The sequence below is a fragment of the Pseudorca crassidens genome, chromosome 1 (assembly GCF_039906515.1).
Source record: "Pseudorca crassidens isolate mPseCra1 chromosome 1, mPseCra1.hap1, whole genome shotgun sequence".
Taxonomy (NCBI): Eukaryota; Metazoa; Chordata; class Mammalia; order Artiodactyla; family Delphinidae; genus Pseudorca; species Pseudorca crassidens.
In genome coordinates this window covers 198,154,235-198,177,267 of record NC_090296.1, presented here as the reverse complement: position 1 = coordinate 198,177,267, position 23,033 = coordinate 198,154,235, and the positions used below count along the sequence as shown (strand labels likewise).

General features: G+C 40.4%; 1 protein-coding gene across 6 annotated transcripts in view; it reads right to left on the bottom strand.

Moving 5' to 3' along the window:
* Positions 1-23,033, bottom strand: part of ODAD2 (outer dynein arm docking complex subunit 2) — a 209,429-nt gene that overhangs the window by 161,607 nt on the left and 24,789 nt on the right. For all 6 annotated transcript variants that reach the window (XM_067705749.1, XM_067705778.1, XM_067705739.1 and 3 more), the window contains exons 9-11: positions 20,549-20,754; positions 19,056-19,154; positions 13,673-13,820 (exon numbers count right to left, since the gene is read on the bottom strand). In XM_067705749.1, coding sequence (XP_067561850.1) covers positions 13,673-13,820; positions 19,056-19,154; positions 20,549-20,754 — 453 coding nt within the window. The remainder of the gene's footprint in view (positions 1-13,672; positions 13,821-19,055; positions 19,155-20,548; positions 20,755-23,033) is intronic.

The following is a 23,033-nucleotide window of genomic DNA, read 5'->3' as shown; positions in this document are numbered from 1 at the left end:
GGCCTTCCCAGCGTTAGCATGTAGGAACATTCAGTTGGAGGGAAAATTACTTTAAAAGTAAACGTTTTTCTCTTTTTGCTTCAAACTTTCCTAACTATTTATCTTCCTTTAATTAATCTTTTTAATCCATTAACTGGTTGCATAAAATTACCAAATAAGATGTTACTTTAAGATTAAAAAAAAGGCAAATGAAGCAATCTACTTATAAGATGGCAAACTAATATTTAAAGGAAGACTGACCATTTAACATAAATATTTTGATCCATAAACACTGCCTTAGTTGTATGTGCTAACTCAAGTGAGAGACAGCTACTTTCTGATTAGCTTTTAAGAGGCACATTCAATCATGAATTTAAAAAAAAACACAAACATGCCCACCTGCTCCACACTCCTTCCTAAGCCTTTCATTCCTCTGGGTCCCAAAATGGTAGCCCCATTTCTAATGAATAACTGGAGCTTCAATCCTTTATTTCCAACTATTGTACCGGCCTTTCTATTTGGACATTTCACTGTCTTCAACTCAAGCTGCCCCAAACCAGACCCCAAGGACACTGCCCTATTCCAAGTCCCCAACACACTCTATCAGGGCAACACGTCACTGGCTTCTGGTCTTCTCACTGGGATTCATTTTGCAAACCACCTGCTGCTGAACTCAGCTTTCGAAATGAATGCTTTCCTCTTCCTGCTTCCCCAGGTGGGGAGGTGGTACACCTGGGGAAGTGGCCCCAGGGATGAACCCTGGATTCCTCCATTACTGCAGCAAGTGCTCAGGAATGAGCCCAGCCGAGCGAAGCGCTTCTGAGTAGGGGCAGACGTCCCCAAAGCCGCTTGCTAACAGTATCCCAGCTGAGCCTGGAGCCGACGGTGCAGACAGCTTATCCTCAAGTAACAGCCCTAAGAAATGCCTAAAGGGGAGATAAAGCATGATTCTAGACCCAGCCTCTGAGATCCCTTCGAACTGCCTGAAACCTCACCAACCATTTTCTCATCTCCTCAATTTTCTCTTGGATTTCCTGATCCTATAGTATTAAATTCCATACGCAATCTACCTTCAAACCACATAGAAATGGATTCCAGCAGGCTTTCAACTATGGGTCCAGAAATTCATTCTTCAGTTTAAGGATACTTACACTAAGGTGCATGAAATGCAGATCTACTTGTAATTATGACCTTTCAACATTTTATCTCGTGTTACTGAAGAGTACCTATTTACATTAAGGATAATATTAGGATACTTGTGATGAAGAAACCCACCATTGCCAAACAACAAAAAATCCTCCAACTCTCCTCCTATTTCACAAAGGGGTTCTACATTTGTGATTTAGAAGTGAGTGAAACTTACTGTATTTTTAGAGAGACTCACAGTATTAGTGTGGGGTGCACGCCTTAACAACTGTCTTGCCCAATCGCTGGGATGGATACAAAGCAAAACATTTTCATTGCAAGATTCTGAAGCAACCAGGGACAGGGGAGAAGATAATATCCACATAAAGCGGGCAAATGCAGCAAGGAAACAGTATGTCTACAAAGAGAAGGGGGGCAGGAGAAGGTGGGGGAGACATCAACAGCAGAGGGAACAGAACGACTCAGGCTCAGAGGGAGGAAAAGCTGCTCTGAAGGACCTGAGAGCGAAGGACAGCCGGGCCCCTCGGGAGCCTTGTTCTGTCACCATCCCTCCTGAGCAGAGGATGGACAGTCCTGTGTTTACTAGCAAGACAGCCTGCAAGACACAGAAATGAGTTTAGTACGGTCTCCCCACTCAAGGAGCAGCTGATAAGACAGACAAGCTGTACTGTGATAAGTAGCAGAAGGTAAGCGCAGAGGGCAGCGCAATAAGGAGTTTATTACTTCATTCAGAATTAGGGTACAGAGTCATCGGCTGTGTGGGGAAACAGCAGTTGGAAGGTTGGTGAGTAAAAATGCAGAGTATCCATTAGTTTAAAAATTAAATTGTGTTCTAAAACTCCAGGTTAAAAGCATATATACAGATGCAAAACTTGCAAGTTGAAATGAACATATGTCAAGGCCAAATGATTGCAGACTAAGTCCCTTTATGATATGCCAAGACCTGAGCTCATAGCTCTGGATAAATACCAAGCTGTGTCATTCATCGGCTTGTTTGGGTATTAATGAACGCATCAAAAGTTTTCAACAATCACAGACACTGCTGCACTTGGAAAACGGTAAGTGGAGAGTCAGGTCAACGTGAACATTTCTCTGCTGGTTGAAATCTACATTTAAGGCATAATTTTGTAAAGTACAATGTCAGGTGTATTATTTTGAGATTACCTAGAGACATTCAATTTTGCATTTCATAGACTTTTCATATCCTTTTGTGTCTCCATAGAAAAACATTTATCTGTGTTGAAAATCCTGAAATCATTTGTAGATATACTTTTTCTTTTATTGGCTATGTTAAGAATATTTACCTGTGGGAATTATAATAATTCCAAGCAATTTACTGTCTGGCCAAAAGTATCACATTTGCACAAGATTTACTGATGGGTAACTTGTGCAAGCTTGAGTAGCACTTCATCAATACATGCTTTCCTCAGCTGTTCTGGGACAGCAACAGGGCATCCCTTTTTGACCCACCATTATATGGATTTATCCTAAATAGCTGAAAAACGCAAGACCGTGATTCAATAATGAGACTACCACGAGACACTCTTAGCCGTGTTCACGGAGAAGGTATTGTGGAGAATGCTGCACGCCACCTACCCACTGTCTGCCCCATTAAGTCCTCGGGGAGAAATTCTTTCTGCTCTTAGCACCAGGATCAGTTACACTCACTGGCAGGTGGGCTGTTTTTACCTTATGGTGGAGAGGCCCTCACTGTATTAACTCACTGTCTTTCTGCCTTTCCCTGGTTGCTAGAATCTTAAAGCAAAGCTGAGGACCACCTGTGTGGGTGGTAAAGCCTCCCCACCTCACGCTGTCTAGAATAACAACATGCAACAGTAACAATTACCATTGCCAACAGGTGCTGAGCCCCTGGTGCCAAAGCACTTATGTGTGTCAGGTTTCATTTAATATTCAGAGTAATCCTAAAATGCGGGCTCTTCTATTTTGCCACCTTGACCAATGAGGAAACCAAAGCTCACAGAGGCCCGCCAGCACCCCAAGGCCGCTGAGCCAGGGGGTGGCAGAAACCCGACTCAGCTGACGTCTTTCTGACACTGGAGGTCACGCCTCTAACTCTTCATTATTCTGCCTCCTGGCCTGGCCGATGCTTCGGCCCCCTTTGGCTCTTTATTTCCTTTTACTAATGAAATTAAGTTAATAGACCAAAATTCTTTGCGTCAACAGCAGGGCTCTTCCAAACCTTCTTCCAAAGGCCATGTCTGAGCCCCAGTGCCTGTCTGGCTCAAGCGCTGGATGACAGAGATCTCTGCTGCCAGTTTTTCCCCAGAGGACATGCGCTTCATGAGTAGAGGCTATGGGCAGCCCTGTGGCTCGGGAAAGGTCAGGTGGGTCTCCTGAGTCTGGACTTTGCTGCCGCGTGTGCTGGGCTGGCCACTGCGCTGACTGGGTGGTTTGTGCACAAAGACGACTGCCGAGGCAGAGGCAGGGGCAGGATCACAGGGATGGAACGCCAGCCTATGCTCCCTCCACACGAGTGTTTCCAAATTCTGACAGATATGAATCTTCCAGATTCCGGAATGAGAAACTGGAATTCCCGGAAATTCTCAGGAATTCCTGAAATCATGTTATTTCATATTTGTTCCTAAATTTTATTTACATGTTACTAAATAATAATGATGACCATAATAGTAAATTATTTCCATAAAAAACAACGAACCATTTATTTATGATAGAGATGCTAAAAATTTCAGAGGTTTTCTGTAAAAAAAACTATATATTGCAATAACATGTAAAAATGATCTCCACCTGTTATCTGGTAACAGAAAACATTAGAACATTAACACAAAATAAGTGCTAAATAAAAGCCATTTTAGGGGGGTGCTGGGAAGATGGCGGAAGAGTAAGACGCGGAGATCACCTTCCTCCACACAGACACACCAGAAATACATCTACACGGGGAACAACTCCTACACCAACACCTACTTAATGCTGGGAGAAGACCTCACACCTCCCAAAAGGCAAGAAACCCCCCACGTACCTGCGTAGGGCAAAAGAAAAGAGAATAAACAGAGACAAAAGAATAGGGACGGGACCTGCACCAGTGGGAGGGAGCCGTGAAGGAGGAAAGGTTCCCACACACTAGGAGCCCCTTCGCGGGCGGAGACTGCGGGAGGCGGAGGGGGGAGCTTCGGAGCCGCAGAGGAGAGCGCAGCCACAGGGGTGCGGGGGGCAAAGCGGGGAGATTCCCGCACAGAGGATCGGGCCGACCGGCACTCACCAGCCCGAGAGGCTTGTCTGCTCCCCTGCCGGGGCGGGCGGGGCTGGGAGCCGAGACTCGGGCTTCGGTCGGAGCGCAGGGAGAGGACTGGGGTTGGCGGCGTGAACACAGCCTGCAGGGGGCTAGTGCGCCACGGCTGGCCGGGAGGGAGTCGGGGAAAAGTCTGGAGCTGCCGAAGAGGCAAGAGACTTTTTCTTCCCTCTTTGTTTCCTGGTGCGCGAGGAGAGGGGATTAAGAGCGCTGCTTAAAGGAGCTCCAGAGACGGGCGCGAGCCGCGGCTAACAGCGCGGACCCCAGGGGCGGGCGGGAGACGCTAAGGCTGCTGCCGCCACCAAGAAGCCTGTGTGCGAGCACAGGTCACTATCCACACCCCCTTCCGGGGAGCCTGTGAAGCCCGCCACCGCCAGGGTCCCGGGACGCAGGGACAACTTCCCCGGGACAACTCACCGCGCGCCTCACGCTGGTGCAACGTCACGCTGGCCTCTGCCGCCGCAGGCCCGCCCCGCACTCCGTGCCCCTCCCTCCCCCCCGGCCTGAGTGAGCCAGAGACCCCGAATCAGCGGCTCCTTTAACCCCGTCCTGTCCGAGCAAAGAACAGACGCCCTCCAGCGACCTACACGCAGAGGCGGGGCCAAATCCAAAGCTGAGCCCCGGGAGCTGTGCGAACAAGGAAGAGAAAGGGAAATCTCTCCCAGCAGCCTCAGGAGCAGCGGATTAAAGCTCCACAATCAACTTGATGCACCTGCATCTGTGGAATACCTGAATACACAACGAATCATCCCAAATTGAGGAGGTGGGCTTCGAGAGCAAGATCTATGACTTTTTCCCCTTCTCCTCTTTTTGTGAATGTGTATGTGTATGCTTCTGTGTGAGATCTTGTCTGTATAGCTTTGCTTCCACCATTTGTCCTAGGGTTCTATCCATCCACTGTTTGTTTTTTAATAATTAATTTTAATTTTAATAACTTTATTATACGTTACTTTCTTTTTCTTTCTTTTCTTTCTTTCCTCCATTCCTTCCTTCCTTCCTTCCTTCCCTCCTTTACACAACGAATCATCCCAAATTGAGGAGGTGGTCTCTGAGAGCAAGATTTATGATTTTTCCCCCTTTACCTCTTTTTGTGAGGGTGTATGTGTATGCTTCTAAGATTTTGTCTCTATAGCTTTGCTTCCAACATTTGTCCTAAGGTTCTATCCATCCCTTTTTTTTCTAAATAATTATTTTTTAATTCAATAACTTTATTATACTTTATTATATTTTACAGTATCTTCTTTCTTTCTTTTTTCCTTCCTTCCCTCCTTCCTTCCTTCCTCCCTCCCTCCCTTTCTTTCCTTCTTGCCTTCTCTCCTTCTTTTCTTCTTTCTTTCTTTCCTTCTTCCTTCCTTTCCTTCCTTCCCTCCCTTCTTTCCTTCTTTCCTTCTTTCTTTCTTTCTTTCATTCTTTCTTTCTTTCTTTCTTCATACTTCTACTAATTCTCTCTACTTTTTCTCCCTTTTATTCTGAGCCGTGTGGATGAAGGGCTCTTGGTGCTCCAGCCAGCAGTCAGGGCTCTGCCTCTGAGGTGGGAGAGCCAACTTCAGGACACTGGTCAACAAGAGACCTCCCAGCTCCACATAATATCAAACGGCGAAAATCTCCCAGAGACCTCCATCTCAACACCAGCACCCAGCTTCACTCAACGACCAGCAAACTACAGTGCTGGACAACCTATGCCAAAAAAATAGCAAATCAGGAACACAACCCCACCCATTAGCAGAGAGGCTGCCTAAAATCATAATAAGTCCACAGACACCCCAAAACACACCACCAGACGTGGACCTGCCCACTAGAGAGACAAGATCCAGCCCCATCCACCAGAACACAGGCACTAGTTCCCTCCACCAGGAAGCCTACACAACCCACTGGACCAACCTTAGCCACTGGAGACAGACATCAAAAACAACGGGAACTACGAACCTGCAGCCTGCAAAAAGGAGACCCCAAACACAGTAAGATAAGCAAAATGAGAAGACAGAAAAACACACAGCAGATGAAGGAGCAAGATAAAAATGCATCAGACCTAACAAATGAAGAGGAAATAGGCAGTCTACCTGAAAAAGAATTCAGAATAATAATAGTAAGGATGATCCAAAATCTTGGAAATAGAATAGAGAAAATGCAAGAAACATTTAACAAGGACCTAGAAGAACTAAAGATGAAACAACTATGAACAACGCAATAAATGAAATTAAAACTACTCTAGATGGAATCAATAGCAGAATAACTGAGGCAGAAGAACGGATAAGTGACCTGGAAGATAAAATAGTGGAAATAACTACCACAGAGCAGAATAAAGAAAAAAGAATGAAAAGAACTGAGGACAGTCTCAGAGACCTCTGGGACAACATTAAACGCACCAACATTCGAATTATAGGGGTTCCAGAAGAAGAAGAGAAAAAGAAAGGGACTGAGAAAATATTTGAAGAGATTATAGTTGAAAACTTCCCTAATATGGGAAAGGAAATAGTTAATCAAGTCCAGGAAGCACAGAGAGTCCCATACAGGATAAATCCAAGGAGAAATACGCCAAGACACATATTAATCAAATTGTCAAATATTAAATACAAAGAAAGCATATTAAAAGCAGCAAGGGAAAAACAACAAATAACGCACAAGGGAATCCCCATAAGGTTAACAGCTGATCTCTCAGCAGAAACTCTGCAAGCCAGAAGGGACTGGCAGGACATATTTAAAGTGATGAAGGAGAAAAACCTGCAACCAAGATTACTCTACCCAGCAAAGATCTCATTCAGATTTGATGGAGAAATTAAAACCTTTACAGACAAGCAAAGGCTGAGAGAGTTCAGCAGCACCAAACCAGCTTTACAACACATGCTAAAAGAAACTTCTCTAGGCAAGAAACACAAGAGAAGGAAAAGACCTACAATAACGAACCCAAAACAATTTAGAAAACGGGAATAGGAACATACATATTGATAATAACCTTAAATGTAAATGGACTAAATGCTCCCACCAAAAGACACAGATTGTCTGAATGGATACAAAAACAAGACCCTTATATATGCTGTCTACAAGAGACCCACTTCAGACCTAGAGACACATACAGAATGAAAGTAAGGGGATGGAAAAAGATAGTCCATGCAAATGGAAACCAAAAGAAAGCTGGAGTAGCAATTCTCATATCAGACACAACAGACTTTAAAATAAAGACTATTAGAAGAGACAAAGAAAGACACTACATAATGATCAAGGGATCGATCCAAGAAGAAGATATAACAATTGTAAATATTTATGCACCCAACATAGGAGCACCTCAATACATAAGGCAAATACTAACAGCCAAAAAAGGGGAAATCAACAGTAACACGTTCATCGTAGGGGACTTTAACACCCCACTTTCACCAATGGACAGATCATCCAAAATGAAAACAAATGAGGAAACACAAGCTTTAAATGATACATTAAACAAGACGGACTTAATTGATATTTATAGGACACTCCATCCAAAAACAACAGAATACACATTTTTCTCAAGTGCTCATGGAACATTCTCCATGATAGATCATATCTTGGGTCACAAATCAAGCCTTGGTAAATGTAAGAAAATTGAAATTGTATCAAGTATCTTTTCCGACCACAACGCCATGAGACTAGATATCAATTACAGGAAAAGATCTGTAAAAAATACAAACACATGGAGGCTAAACAATACACTACTTAATAATGAAGTCATCACTGAAGAAATCAAAGAGGAAATAAAAAAATACCTAGAAACAAATGACAATGGAGACACAACGACCCAAAACCTATGAGATGCAGCAAAAGCAGTTCTAAGGGGGAAGTTTATAGCAATACAAGCCCACCTTAAGAAGCAGGAAACATCTCGAATAAACAACCTAACCTTGCACCTCAAGCAATTAGAGAAAGAAGAACAAAAAAACCCCGAAGCTACCAGAAGGAAAAAAATCATAAAAATCAGATCAGAAATAAATGAAAAAGAAATGAAGGAAACAATAGCAAAGATCAATAAAACTAAAAGCTGGTTCTTTGAGAAGATAAACAAAATAGATAAACCACTAGCCAGACTCATCAAGAAAAAATGGTAGAAGACTCAAATCAATAGAATTAGAAATGAAAAAGGAGAAGTAACAACTGACACTGCAGAAATAAAAAAGATCATGAGACATTACTACAAGCAACTCTATGCCAATAAAATGGACAACCTGGAAGAAATGGACAAATTCTTAGAAATGCACAACCTGCCAAGACTGAATCAGGAAGAAACAGAAAATACGAACAGACCAATCACAAGCACTGAAATTGAAACTGTGATTAAAAATCTTGCAACAAACAAAAGCCCAGGGCCAGATGGCTTCACAGGCGAATTCTGTCAAACATTTAGAGAAGAGCTAACACCTATCCTTCTCAAACTCTTCCAAAATATAGCAGAGGGGGGAACACTCCCAAATTCCTTCTACGAGGCCACCATCACCCTGATACCAAAACCAGACAAGGATGTCACAAAGAAAGAAAACTACAGGCCAATATCACTGATGAACATAGATGCAAAAATCCTCAACAAAATACTAGCAAACAGAATCCAACAGCACATTAAATGGATCATACACCATGATCAAGGGGATTTATTCCAGAAATGCAAGGATTCTTCAATATATGGAAATCAACCAACATGATACACCATGTTAACAAATTGAAGGAGAAAAACCATATGATCATCTCAATAGATGCAGAGAAAGCTTTCAACAAAATTCAACACCCATTTGTGATAAAAACCCTGCAGAAAGTAGCCATAGAGGGAACTTTCCTCAACATAATAAAGGCCATATATGACAAACCCACAGCCAACATCGTCCTCAATGGCAAAAAACTGAAAGCATTTCCACTAAGATCAGGAAAAGACAAGGTTGCCCACTCTCACCACTCTTATTCAACATAGTTTTGGAAGTTTTCGCCACAGCAATCAGAGAAGAAAAGGAAATAAAAGGAATCCAAATCGGAAAAGAAGAAGGAAAGCTGTCACTGTTTGCAGATGACATGATACTATACATACAGAATCCTAAAGGTGGTACCAGAAAACTACTAGAGCTAATCAATGAATTTTGTGAAGTAGCAGGATACAAAATTAATGCACAGAAATCTCTGGCATTCCTATACACTAATGATGAAAAATCTGAAAGTGAAATCAAGAAAACACTCCCATTTACCATTGCAACAAAAAGAATAAAATATCTAGGAATAAACCTACCTAAGGAGAGAAAAGACCTGTATGCAGAAAATTATAAGACACTGATGAAAGAAATTAAAGATGATACAAATAGATGGAGAGATATACCATGTTCTTGGATTGGAAGAATCAACATTGTGGAAATGACTCTACTACCCAAAGCAATCTACAGATTCAAGGCAATCCCTATCAATCTACCACTGGCATTTTTCACAGAACTAGAACAAAAAATTTCACAATTTGTATGGAAACACAAAAGACCCCGAAGAGCCAAAGCAATCTTGAGAACGAAAAACAGAGCTGGAGGAATCAGGCTCCCTGACTTCAGACTATACTACAAAGCTACAGTAATCAAGACAGTATGGTACTGGCACAAAAACAGAAAGATAGATCAATGGAACAGGATAGAAAGCCCAGAGATAAACCCACACACATATGGTCACCTTATCTTTGATAAAGGAGGCAGGAATGCACAGTGGAGAAAGGACAGCCTCTTCAATAAGTGGTGCTGGGAAAACTGGACAGGTACATGTAAAAGTATGAGATTAGATCACTCCCTAATACCATACACAAAAATTAGCTCAAAATGGATTAAAGACCTAAATGTAAGGCCAGAAACTATCAAACTCTGAGAGGGACACATAGGCAGAACACTCTAGGACATAAATCACATCAAGATCCTTTCTGACCCACCTCCTAGAGTAATGGAAATAAAAACAAAAATAAACAAATGGGACCTAATGAAACTTCAAAGCTTTTGCACAGCAAAGGAAACCATAAACAAGACCAAAAGACAACCCTCAGAATGGGAGAAAATATTTGCAAATGAAGCAACTGACAAAGGATTAATCTCCAAAATTTACAAGCAGCTCTTGCAGCTCAATAACAAAAAAACGAACAACCCAATCCAAAAATGGGCAGAAGACCCAAATAGACATTTCTCCAAAGAAGATATACAGACTGCCAACAAACACATGAAAGAATGCTCAACTTCATTAATCATTAGAGAAATGCAAATCAAAACTACAATGAGATATCATCTCACGCTGGTCAGAATGGCCATCATCAAAAAATCTAGAAACAATAAATGCTGGAGAGGATGTGGAGAAAAGGGAACCCTCTTGCACTGTTGGTGGGAATGTAAATTGATACAGCCACTGTAGAGAACAGTATGGAGGTTCCTTTAAAAACTACCAATAGAACTACCATATGACCCAGCAATCCCACTACTGGGCATATACCCTGAGAAAACCAGAATTCAAAAAGAGTCATGTACCAAAATGTTCATTGCAGCTCTATTTACAATAGCCCGGAGATGGAAACAACCTAAGTGCCCATCATCGGATGAATGGATAAAGAAGATGTGGCACATATATACAATGGAATATTACTCAGCCATAAAAAGAAACGAAATTGAGTTATTTGTAATGAGGTGGATAGACCTAGAGTCTGTCATACAGAGTGAAGTAAGTCAGAAAGAAAAAGACAAATACCATATGCTAACACATATATATGGAATTTAAGGGGAAAAAAATGTCATGAAGAACCTAGGGGTAAGACAGGAATAAAGACACAGGCCTACTGGAGAACGGACTTGAGGATATGGGGAGGGGGAAGGGTAAGCTGTGACAAAGCGAGAGAGAGGCATGGACATATACACACTACCAAACGTAAGGTATATAGCTAGTGGGAAGCAGCCGCATGGCACAGGGATATCGGCTCGGTACTTTGTGACCGCCTGGAGGGTGGGAGGGCGGGAGACGCAAGAGAGAAGAGATATGGGAACATATGTATATGTGTAACTGATTCACTTTGTTATAAAGCAGAAACTAACACACCATTGTAAAGCAATTATACCCCAATAAAGATGTTAAAAAATAATAATAAAGTAAAAATAAAAGCCATTTTAAAAACTGAAAGATGACATTAAAATATTTATCATTTATAAGATATTCTTAAAATACAATTTTAAAATACACAAAGCATTAACCGTCCTATCCAATAGTCTTGATTTTTGTTTCAGGACAAATATGCCAGATGTTAAAAATGTTTTTTTTCATTTTACATTGACATTGGTCAAATTGTTGACAGGCTTCCAAAAGCATAGCCAAGTTAGGCGTTAGAGTTTGCATCATATATGCTCATTTCCTTTTTTAATGATGAAAATATTTTATCTGCCTGCCCTGATTCTGGTTGGACCATTGAGGTCTATGTTGTTTTTGCTAATTAAGATTTTAGATCACTTTCTGGTTTCATGATGCATTGTTGCACAACCCACACTCACATCTTCCTCTCTTTGCATTTCTTATGTTCAATTACTTGGAAAGAACAAATTGTAATACATAATATATACAATATAGTGAATATTCAAACACAAAACAATGCCCGGGTACATCCAATGACATACCATTGAGATCTCCTAGCAAGCTCACCAGGGCTACAGAGAATCACAGATCAAAATTTCAGATTTAACGACTTACTTTGCTTTACAAATTTGTTATTTCTTAGAACACCACTAACAGGACTTGTATGAAGTATATGATGCATATTAGCAGATCGTTTATTTTTGCAAGAATGACTTGCACATACACATCATTTAGAGCACGGCAACAGCTACAAGCGAGGCTGACCGCCTGGGCTGTGACCACTTTACTCTTACTGGTTCCCGTCCTGATGCCTGGAAATGTCTACCTTCACCTTTGATTCTGCTGCCATAATTTTCTTTTTTTAAAAATTTTATTGAGGGATGACTGGCAAATATAATTGTATCTGACGTGTACAATGTGCTGATTTGATACCCACGTACGCTGTGGAATGATTACCAAGATGATCAGCAGGTGTTGCTCTCCATGATGTCAGTAGATTCCTCTGAGCCAGTAATGTCTTCAGGAAGATTATTAAATTTTAATTGTCAAATTTTAATTCTAACTTCCCGTTTTCCCGATTTCTTGACTAATTTTTCTTGGGATTCAGGATTCAGGAAAACATAAAAAACTTTTTCTGAGACGTGCTGAGAATTGCCGCTGAGACTGTGTCCAACAGGCAAGCGGGCATATTTTTCTTTCAGGAAAACCTTTTTTGGCTTACTTATACCTACCAGACTGTCCACGCAGCGGGCCTCTGTTGAATTCACCAAAATGTGCATATAGGCTAGTTCACCTGTCAGCTTGGGACGACCTCAGAGGCACAGGAAAAGTACCCTTTAGCGATTTAGGAGTCACATAAATATCTTGAACTATGCAAAGCTTAGCAAATGCAGGAAGACAAGATGACGTAAGTCAAAATGCTGTTTTCACAAGTACTTCTGGGCTATCGCTTTAGACCTGGCCTCGCCATTTATCAATATCCAATATCAGAAATGAACAGTAATCTGGGCTTGGGTAAATCATTTTCCTTGCCCCACCCCACATTCAAGGACTTAAATATTGATACACTGTTATATGGGCCATTTATTTATTTATTATTATAAAATGTTTTCACACATGGGATATTACTTGAGAGTAATGGAAATGGACCAATATATATTTTAAGCACCTACAATGTATCAGACACACCACATGCTTCAAATGTGTTTTCTCACATGCTTCAAATGTGTTTTCTCAGTCCTTAAAATAATCCTATAGTGGGTATTACTAATTTCACTCCATGGGTTGGGAAAATTAAGGCTCAAAACCATAACTTTTCAACAGTCACATTGCTAGTAAGTGATACAACCTAGAATTTAGTCTAAGTCCAACTTCAAGACTCCTTGCTCTTTCCACCGCATCATACTGCAGATCATAAAATGGTGGCAAGTCACAATATCTGACGGCTGCCATAGCCCGCTGACCACTCCCCAGCTAGGGGAGAGGGCTGGTACCTGACAGCCCAGCTGCTCCATGAGGACGAACCTCGCTATCCTCAGGGTAATAGGACCTTCCCCTGTGCACACTGAAGTAGTAACAGGGATACTTACGACCCTTACTTGAAATAAATATATAGTCAACTTGGAAGCAGAACATACATTTTCAGGAAAAAATTTTAAATAAACATTGCAAACATAGTACAAAAGGTTTCTCTCTCACCTTCAAATATTTCACCAGCTTCTGAATTTGCCAGTATTCTGATGGCAAATCTGCATTTGTTTCCTGAAGATGGTCAGGTGGTTCTTCATCTTCCTCACTCTCTGAGGAGCTCTCACTAATAATCTCCTCAATCTTTTCAACACTCTTACTAAGAACAACAACAACAAGGTATAATAAGTATGTTTATGCTACAGTATGGACATGGTTATAATGTTACTATTTCAGCAACATGTACACAAGCAATGGATAAGGTACCAACACCTTCTGAGTTCTGGAAGATCTTTGTTAATATCTGTATGAGGAGGTGAGCAAACACGTCTCAGTAGCAGATGCATTTCAGTATTATTGCTACGGGTGCAATAATAATAAAGAACACAGCAAGAAATGGCAAGGGTATTAGGTAAACAACCGAAGACTGCAACTTGTCACAGCAGTTGACTGACTTAACATGTTGTTCTTTATATTTACATTTCTTTTATTTACTTACTTAAAATTGAGTACAATTAAAAATTCAGTTCTCCAGTCACACTGGCCACACTGCAAGTGCTCAATAATCATAGGTAGCTAGTGGCTACCGTACAGGACAGCTCAGAAATAAACCATTTCTATTACTGCAGAAAGTTCAGTTGGGCAGTGCTGCCAGTGCCCCAAAGGGAAGGCATTTATTCCCTTACCAAAGAGAGTTCACTTTATTCCTCACTGCTCTAGAGGCTTCTAACTTAACACCAAGGTCACAGACACAGGCTAGTTCACTCAAGCCCTTGGGAACATAGTCAATTCATCCTTATCTTCTTTCTTTCTCTCCCTCCTTTTCTCTCTCCATCCCCCCAGGTGCTCTCTTCCATAAAACTCTTTCCTAGTCTTTTCCATCTGGAAGCATAGTAGGAGGATGGGTAATTGTCAAGTTTCATTATTTTTAAGGTTCTACCATTCTCTTAATTTCTCAAAGGTTTTTCAGCACAGACAGCTCCAATTCTTATACTTTCAAAAGTGCAGAATGGTGCAGCTGTGCTCTCTGGGCCACAGTGGGGGGAAATCCTGAACTGAAGGGCCTGGAGCTGAGTTGCAGTTTTATGTATCCTCTTGTCCAAAAGATGTCAGGAAACCTGTGTTGGTTAAAGAGGAAAATCTGGTACATCAGGTCTATCTAAAAATGAAGTAAACCCCAATGTTCACTGCAGCATTATTTACAATAGCCAAGACACGGAAGCAACCCAAGTGTCCACGGACAGATGAATGGATAAAGAAGACGTGATACATACAAACAATGGAATATTAGTCATAAAAATAGAAGGAAATCCTGCCATTGGTGACAACCTGGGTGGACCTGGAGGGTATCATGCTAAGTGAAATCAGTCAGCGGAAGACAAATACTCTATGATTTCATCTAGACGTGGAATCTAAAAATAAAAAACAAAAACAAAACCACCACCAAACTCATAGAAATCAGACTTGTGTTTACCAGAGGTGGAGGGAGGGAAACTGGGGGAAGGTGTTCAAACGCTACACACAGGTATCTGATAAATAAGTGCTGGGGATGTGGTGTACGAGATGACTACGCTAACACTGCCGTGTGGTGTATCTGAAAGTCGCTTAGAGAGTAAGTCTGAGGGCCTCATCACAAGAAACAGAGTTATTTGCAACTGCATAAGGGGTAAACTAACTGAGCCTATTGCAGCCATTTCACAATACACGTGTGTCAAGTCATAGGGTGCACCATGAGCTTATACAGAGCTGCATGTCAATTATATCTCAATCAAACTGAAAAATGCCACACACACACACACACACAAAGATATATCAGGTTTTCTGTACATAGCTAAAGCAATGCAGAAAGAGAACTACATGGCACTAAAGGCCTACATGAGAAAAGAGAAGTCTCAATTCAGTCATCTAAACTCACATCTAAAGAAACTAGAAAAAGAAGAGCAAAACAAACCCAAAGAGAACAGAGAAGAGGAAATAATAAAGAGAAGAAATCAATCAAATTGAAAACAGAAAAACAACTTGAAAAATCTATAAAAACAAAAAACTGCTTGTTGAAAAGATCAAGAAAACTGACAAAGCTCTAGCAAGACTGACAAACAAAGAGAAGACACAAATTTCCAGTACCAGAAGTGAATGAAACGTAGCATATCACTACAGATCCTGCTGACAACGAAAGGATCATAAGAGAGAACTATGAACAACTGAACATTAATTTTGACAATGTAGATACAACGGACCAACTCCTTTAAAGGTACCAACTACCGTAACTTAACCAATGTGAAGCACATAATTTGAACAGCACTACAACTATTAATGGAATTAATTCATAATTTTACAACTCATAGCAAAAGTCTCCAGTTCCAGATGATTTCACTGGAGAATTTCACAGGCATAGAAGTACTAACACCAATTTTATACAATCTCTCCTAGAAAATACAAGAGAAGGGAACTCATTTTATGAAGCCTGATATCAAAACCAAAGTGCAAACAAAAACAACACACTGTTATTGAATATCCCTCATGAGTGTAGATGCAAATATTCTTAACATACTATTAAGCACACATAATTCAGCTATATATAAAAAGAATGAGCCCACCATGCCCCAGTGGGGTTTATTCCAGGAACGCAAGGCTGATTCAGTATTCAAAAATCAGCCATTGTAATCTACCACAGTAGCAGCCTAAAGAAGCAAAATGACGTGACCATACCAATTGATGCAGAAAAACCATGTGACAAAATTCAACACCCAATGGCGATTAAAACTCTCAGAAAACCAAGAACAGAGGGGAACTTCCTCAACTCGATAAAGAATATCTGTACAAAAACTGTCATCATACTTTCCGGTGAAAGACTGAATGCTCTCCTCCTAAGACTGAGAAAAAGTAAGAACTTTGATCACTGATAGTCAACATAGTACTGGCGTTTCTACTTCTAGATGTAAATCTAACAAAACATGTACAGGACTTATATGCTGAAAACTGCTGGTGAAGGAAATCAAAGGCTTAAATACACAGACATACAGTGTTCATGGATTGGCAGAGTCTACATAGTAAAGAGATCAATTTTCTCAAAACTGATACAGAGTTTTAATGCAATTTCTATCAAAATCTTCAGTAAGTTTTTTCTGTTAGATATAGCAAGGTCATTCTAAAGTTTATGTGGAAAGGAAAAAAGCTAGAATAGGTCAAAACGATTTTGGGAAGAAAAATAATAAAGTGAGAGGAATCACTTTACCAGATTTCAAGCTTTACTATAGAGCTACAGTAATCAAGAATGTATGGTGTTGGCAAAGGGCTGGACATAAAAGTCAGCTGCACAGAATAAAGATCCAGAAATAGACCCACACGAGTACACCCACCTGATTTTTGATTAAGGTGAAAAAGCAAGTCAAAGGTGGAAAGATAGGCTTTTCATCAAATGGTGCTGGAGAAACGACCTAGGGCAATGGATCTTGACCTAGGTCTCATACTTTATATAAAATTAACTCAAAATGGATCCCAGTCTTCAATATAAAATGTAGAATTATTAAACTTTTAGGAAGAAAACATTGGAGATAATCTTCAGGACCAAGGGCTTTGTGACATCAAAGGCACAATCCATAAAAGAAAAAACTGATAAATCAGACTTCATCAAAATTAAAGAGTGTTCTCTGAGAGGCCCTATTAAGAGGATGAAAAGACAAGTCACAGAAAGGGAGAAAATATCCGCAAACTACGTCTATAACCAAGGATATCCTGGATAGAAAAGAACTCTCAAAACCAACATGTAAAAAACAAATGATTCAACTAGAAAATGAGCAAAAGACATAAAAAGACATTTCACTGATGAGCATAAAGGGACGGCAATAAGCTCACGACAAGATGTTAACATCATGAGCCATTAGGGAAATGCTAAGACCACGATGAGCTATCACTACACAGCTTTCAGAAGAGCTGAAATACAACACGCAACAATACCAAATGCTGGCGGGGATGAGGGGAAACTGAGTCTCTCAGACGTCACTGGTGGGAACATAAAATGGTGCAGCCAGTCTGGAAAAGGTAGGCAGTTTCTTAAAAAAGCTAAACACACACAATTACTATCTTGTCAGCAACTGGGCATTTGTCCTACAGGAATGAACACTTCCATCTATACAAACACCTGTGTGTGACTGTTCACAGCAGCTTCATTTCTAATAGCCAAAAACTGCAAACAACTAAAAGGTGCATTAATACGTGAATAATTTTAAAAACTACCACCGCATGGTATATCCATACGATGGAATGCCACCCAGCAATCAAAAGGGACAAACTATTAATACATGCAACAACTTAGGTGGATCTCAAGGGTATTATGGTGTTGAAAAAAAGTCAATATAAAAAAATGTATGAATCTATTTATATGGCGGTCCAAAATGACAAAATTATGAAAATAGCGAACAGATGAATGGTTGCTAGGAAGTGGGAATGACGGCGGTTGTGGCTATAATGGGGCGGCCGGGGGATGTCTGTGCGGGGTGAACAGTGCTCTATCTAGCCTGGTCGCCACGGTCATCACACAAACCTGCACAGGGTATAATGACACTGAACTATACCTATACAATGTACCCGTGTTAATCTCCTGGTTTTGATCTTGTACCACAGTTACGGAGGATGCAGGATTTAACCATTGGGAGAGGCTAGGTGAAGGGTCTATGGGACCTCTCTGCACTATCTCCACAACTTTCTGTGAACCTACAATTATTTCAAAATAAAAAGCTTTAAAAAGTTGTCAAAAAATTAATAGTTTATTATGTCTAACTCCCCAAAATGGCATACACGTTGTAGAGTGTCTTAAAGTTTGTTTTTTCCAAGTGTGCAAATTTAAAATGTGAAATTTCTGCCATTTCTTCCCACCACCACCTTAGAGTAAAAATGGCTGAACCTTCTCCCCAGATACGTCACTTTTATCAAACGGAAAACTGGGTAAGAAGCTTATTCGTTGGCCTTCTAATAATGGCTGTTTTAATGAGAAATAACATTTATCACTTTAGAACTGGCAGAGCCATCAGTGACCAGTAAAGTAAGGCTCAGAAAGATGACAATTTTGTATGACATGATTATTCAGAGGCCAGAGATCAGATAAGAGCCCAGTTTTGCTACCACTTAGTTAACTGCTTTTTGCATTAAATATATTCATTTACAAAGAGTTAACTAATACCAGTAGATCGCTGTATTAAAGAAACTCCACATTAAAAGGATATTCTGTAAATGTATTGAAAGAAATCCACTATTACCATTTTTACAGCATTCCTACTAACTGTCAATATAGATATCTTAGGACCCTAATGTGAAAGTAAAACACCATTAACCAGCATTAACTAGCCTGTCGCATAGGGCTGGCTTTAAAGAACTGGTCATGTGAACAGAAACTCACCGAATTAACTGTGCTTTTCCAGATGAAGTAGATGGTCTGGACTTTTCAAGTCTTCCTCCATGTTTTTCTTCTTGGGTGTCTCTTAGTGAGCTTTTGTTCCTAAAGAGATATTAATTTTATTAATTACTTTATGCTGACTAAAAGGAAATTAAAATAGAAATGTATACAAATATTCCATCATTTTCACGCATCCAAATGATGTGTTTTCCTAACACAGAGAACGACTATGAGCTCCAGTCTCATCTGACACCTGAGAGGTCCCTTTTGTCCTTCAGGCACAAACATGCATTTTATGTAACGGAGAAACACTCTGTCCAGTATTTCTTTGTGCTAGAAACAGGCCTTCATAGGCTGCCATCATTGGGAAGGTCCTTCAGTCTGTCCTGGATCACAGCTGCCTGTTTTTCCACCTTGCCCACCTGACACTGCAGCAGGTCCTATGCCTGATTTTCTGGATACTCTCAAGCTTAGTCTACACCTTGGCATGTACTGGGTTTGCATTAAATACTTGTTTAGTGAATTCTTAATTGAAGAAAATAAGCACATGCAAAAAGCAGCATTTTATAATTCACCTCCCCATTAACAGAGTAGCCCATACATTTGTCATTTTCAGACTCACTCTTTCAAACACAGCCACAAAGGTCAAACACCCCAAAATCAGTGAGACTCAGAGGACCAAGCATGTCTCCTCCTTCCACAGGACTCCTCTGCCAGCTCTCTGAGTTTGCACCCAAAATACAATCACCTGTGGCTCTCAGAATCCCTGCAGGTGAGGACCCATGTGACCAGCAGGGACCCAGTTCTTAACCCAATAAGGGGATGACATGGAATAAAAATAGGCTGTAACTTTTAACCTATTTGCTAAACTTGAAAAGTGCTCTAGGTGCTTCTGTTGCGTGTTGGTAACACTGGCTTTGGCACCAATTTACAGAGGGTCCTAAATGGAACTAGGCTTGTATATTTCAGACGTTCATCAAACCTGTGTCCACTTTACTCAGATCATCCATATGTTTGCAGTTCTATCCTTTTTTATAGTACTTACTTAAAGTTCTGTTAATATACGAGATACCACGTCTATGAAGTTTCCCCTAATTAACTACACATAATGGTACATTTAATCACATAATTTAAAGTGGAATTCTTCTAACACTTACTTAATCAGGTCCCTACCACAATGTTTACATTTCCCATGGGATTCCTCCATGTGTTTTTATCATCTTTTTCACGTGTTATTTGCCCTGACTCACCAACCACATGAAAGTGAATTGGGCTCTCCCTCCCTCCGTGGTGCTCTGCACACAAACGCTGTTGGCTGTCAAATCTTTCTGCCTGGAACGTGAAGAGGACAAGAAGGAACCAACTTATATTATGGAGGGAGGTGTGAGTATCTCCTCTGTAGTTTTCTCTGATGAAACTGAGTTATGTGAAAAGTTGGGCAACTGTGTGGTTAGCAAGGATGTATCAGAAAACCCATCATGTAAGCGTCTACATACTTTTTGGCATCAAAAAGTATGGTCTTCCAGTTCAAACTTGGCTCTAATCTCTTGGTCATCTGACTCCTTCCCAAACTGATTTGCTTCTTCTCCAGCGCACTCCCGCGGGAAGCAGCGCTAGCTTTACGTAAAGCGGCTGCTTCCTCCTCAGGTGCCTCATTAGGCTGATCCTTTTCCTTTTGCTGTTCTTCATTGGCTCTAACCTCCTTTAATTAAAAAAAAAGAGCATATTTTTACCGTGATATCACTTCTGAATTACCTCGTGTTATCTGAAAATTAACCCTGGCGATAAATTCAGACAGGAAGTCTCAAGATGCTCTAACTTGTGTTGCTTAGCAACACAAATTGAATCTGGGCAACTTCAAGACCAAGGCCTCTGTTGGAGTTAGGCTGACAGTGACGGGCTGATCCTAAACTCACACCCCCCCTGCAGCCCACATGGATACAGCAGCAGGACTGGACCAACTCACTCCTCACCACCACCACGAAAAAATTACACTTAAACCCTGTAAAGACTGGGACACATCTTAGTCAAACTGCTGAGACCAAGGATAAAGAAACCACCTTGCAGGAGCCAGAAATAAAAGACAGATTATAGAGAGAGGAAGGAACATAACAATTAAAAGAGACTTCTCATCAGAGACAATGCAATCCACAAGACAAGGGAGTGATATAGCTAAAGTGATGAAAGGGAAAAAAACCCATATCCTGTCAACCCAAAATTCTATACAGAGAAAAAAAATCCTTTGAAAATGAAGGTAAAATAAAGACTTCACAGATGAAAAAAAGCTGAGAGAATTCACTGCCAGAAGACCCAGGCTAAAAAAATTGTTCATGAAGCTCTTCAATCAGAAGGGAGCTCATACGAGACAGAACACACATCTACACAAAAGAATGCAGAAATGGTAAAAATAAATACAAAAGTTTCTTTGTGATAAGGGGTTGATAGCATGTCAAAGTAAAATGTATGACAACAACAGTACAAACACAGGGAGAGGCATTCGAAGCACACTCTTGCAAGGCTCTTAGACTACTTGTGAAACTGTATAATACTGTTCAAAGGCAGACAAGGTAAATTAGACACATATATTATAAGCCCAACCGTGATGTTTTTTAAAAAGTATAACTGATGAACTAATTGCATACACAAAATGCAATCATTTCTACAACTTCAGTTAATTCAAAGGGGGAAGAAAAAGAACAAAGAACAAATGGGACTAATAAAAGCAACAAGCAAAATAGTAAATGTAATTCAACTCTATCAGTAGGCACATTAAACGAAAATGATTTAAAAACGTCAATTAAAAGAAATTGTCAGAGTGGATGAAAAAGGAAAACCCAATTATTTGTGGTCTAAAAGAAACCATTTTATATATAAAGATATAAATACACTATAAGTAAAAAGCTGCAGAAAAATATTCCATGAAACCAATAATCAAAAAAAGCAGGAATGGCCACATTAAGATCAGACAAAATGGACTTCAAAACAAATAATATTATCAGAGATAGAGAGACATATAATGCCCAAGAGCCAATTACACCCAATTCTAACTGTGTGTTCACCAAACAATAGAATTTCAAAAGATTAAAGCAACAATAGAACTAACAGGAAAAACAGATAAATCCACAATTAGGAGACTTCAAAACCCCCCTCTCAGTAATCAACAGAATGAACAAAACAAAACTTAATAAGAATATAGGGCTTCCCTGGTGGCGCAGTGGTTGAGAGTCCGCCTGCCGATGCAGGGGACACGGGTTCGTGCCCCGGTCCGGGAAGATCCCACATGCCGCGGAGCGGTTGGGCCCGCGAGCCATGGCTGCTGAGCCTGCGCGTCCAGAGCCTGTGCTCCACAACGGGAGAGGCTACAGCAGTGAGAGGCCCGCGTACCGCAAAAAAAAAAAAAAAAAAAAGAACAGCAAATTAAACCCAGAGTGCAGAAGAAAGAAAAATTTAAAGAGCAGAAACAAAATAAAATAGAAAGCAAACAATAGAGAAAATCAATGAAACAAATAGCTGTTCTTCAAAAAGATCAATAAAATTTATCACTTCTTTCCAGACTAGTCAAGAATAAAAAGAAGATATAAATGACCAATATTATGCATGAAAGAGGGGTTATCACAGCAGAGCCTCCAGACATCGGAAGATAATAGTGGAGTGTTATACTTGATGCCAACATTTGAAGTAAGTTAGATAAAATGTGCAAATTCATTGAAAGACACGAACCACCAAAGCTCAGTAAGAGAAAGAAATCTGAATAGTTCTATATCTACTAAGGAAATAAAATTCTCAACATAAAACCTTTCAACAAAGAAACCTTCAGGTAGAGATGGATTCCTTGGTAAATTCTACCAAACATTTAACAAAGAAATAAGAGTCATCTACATAAAGAATTCCAGAAAGAAGAAAAGAGTAGTGCATACTTCCCAATTCATTCTGAGGCCACATTACCCAGATACCAAAACCATGAAAACATAACTACCAACC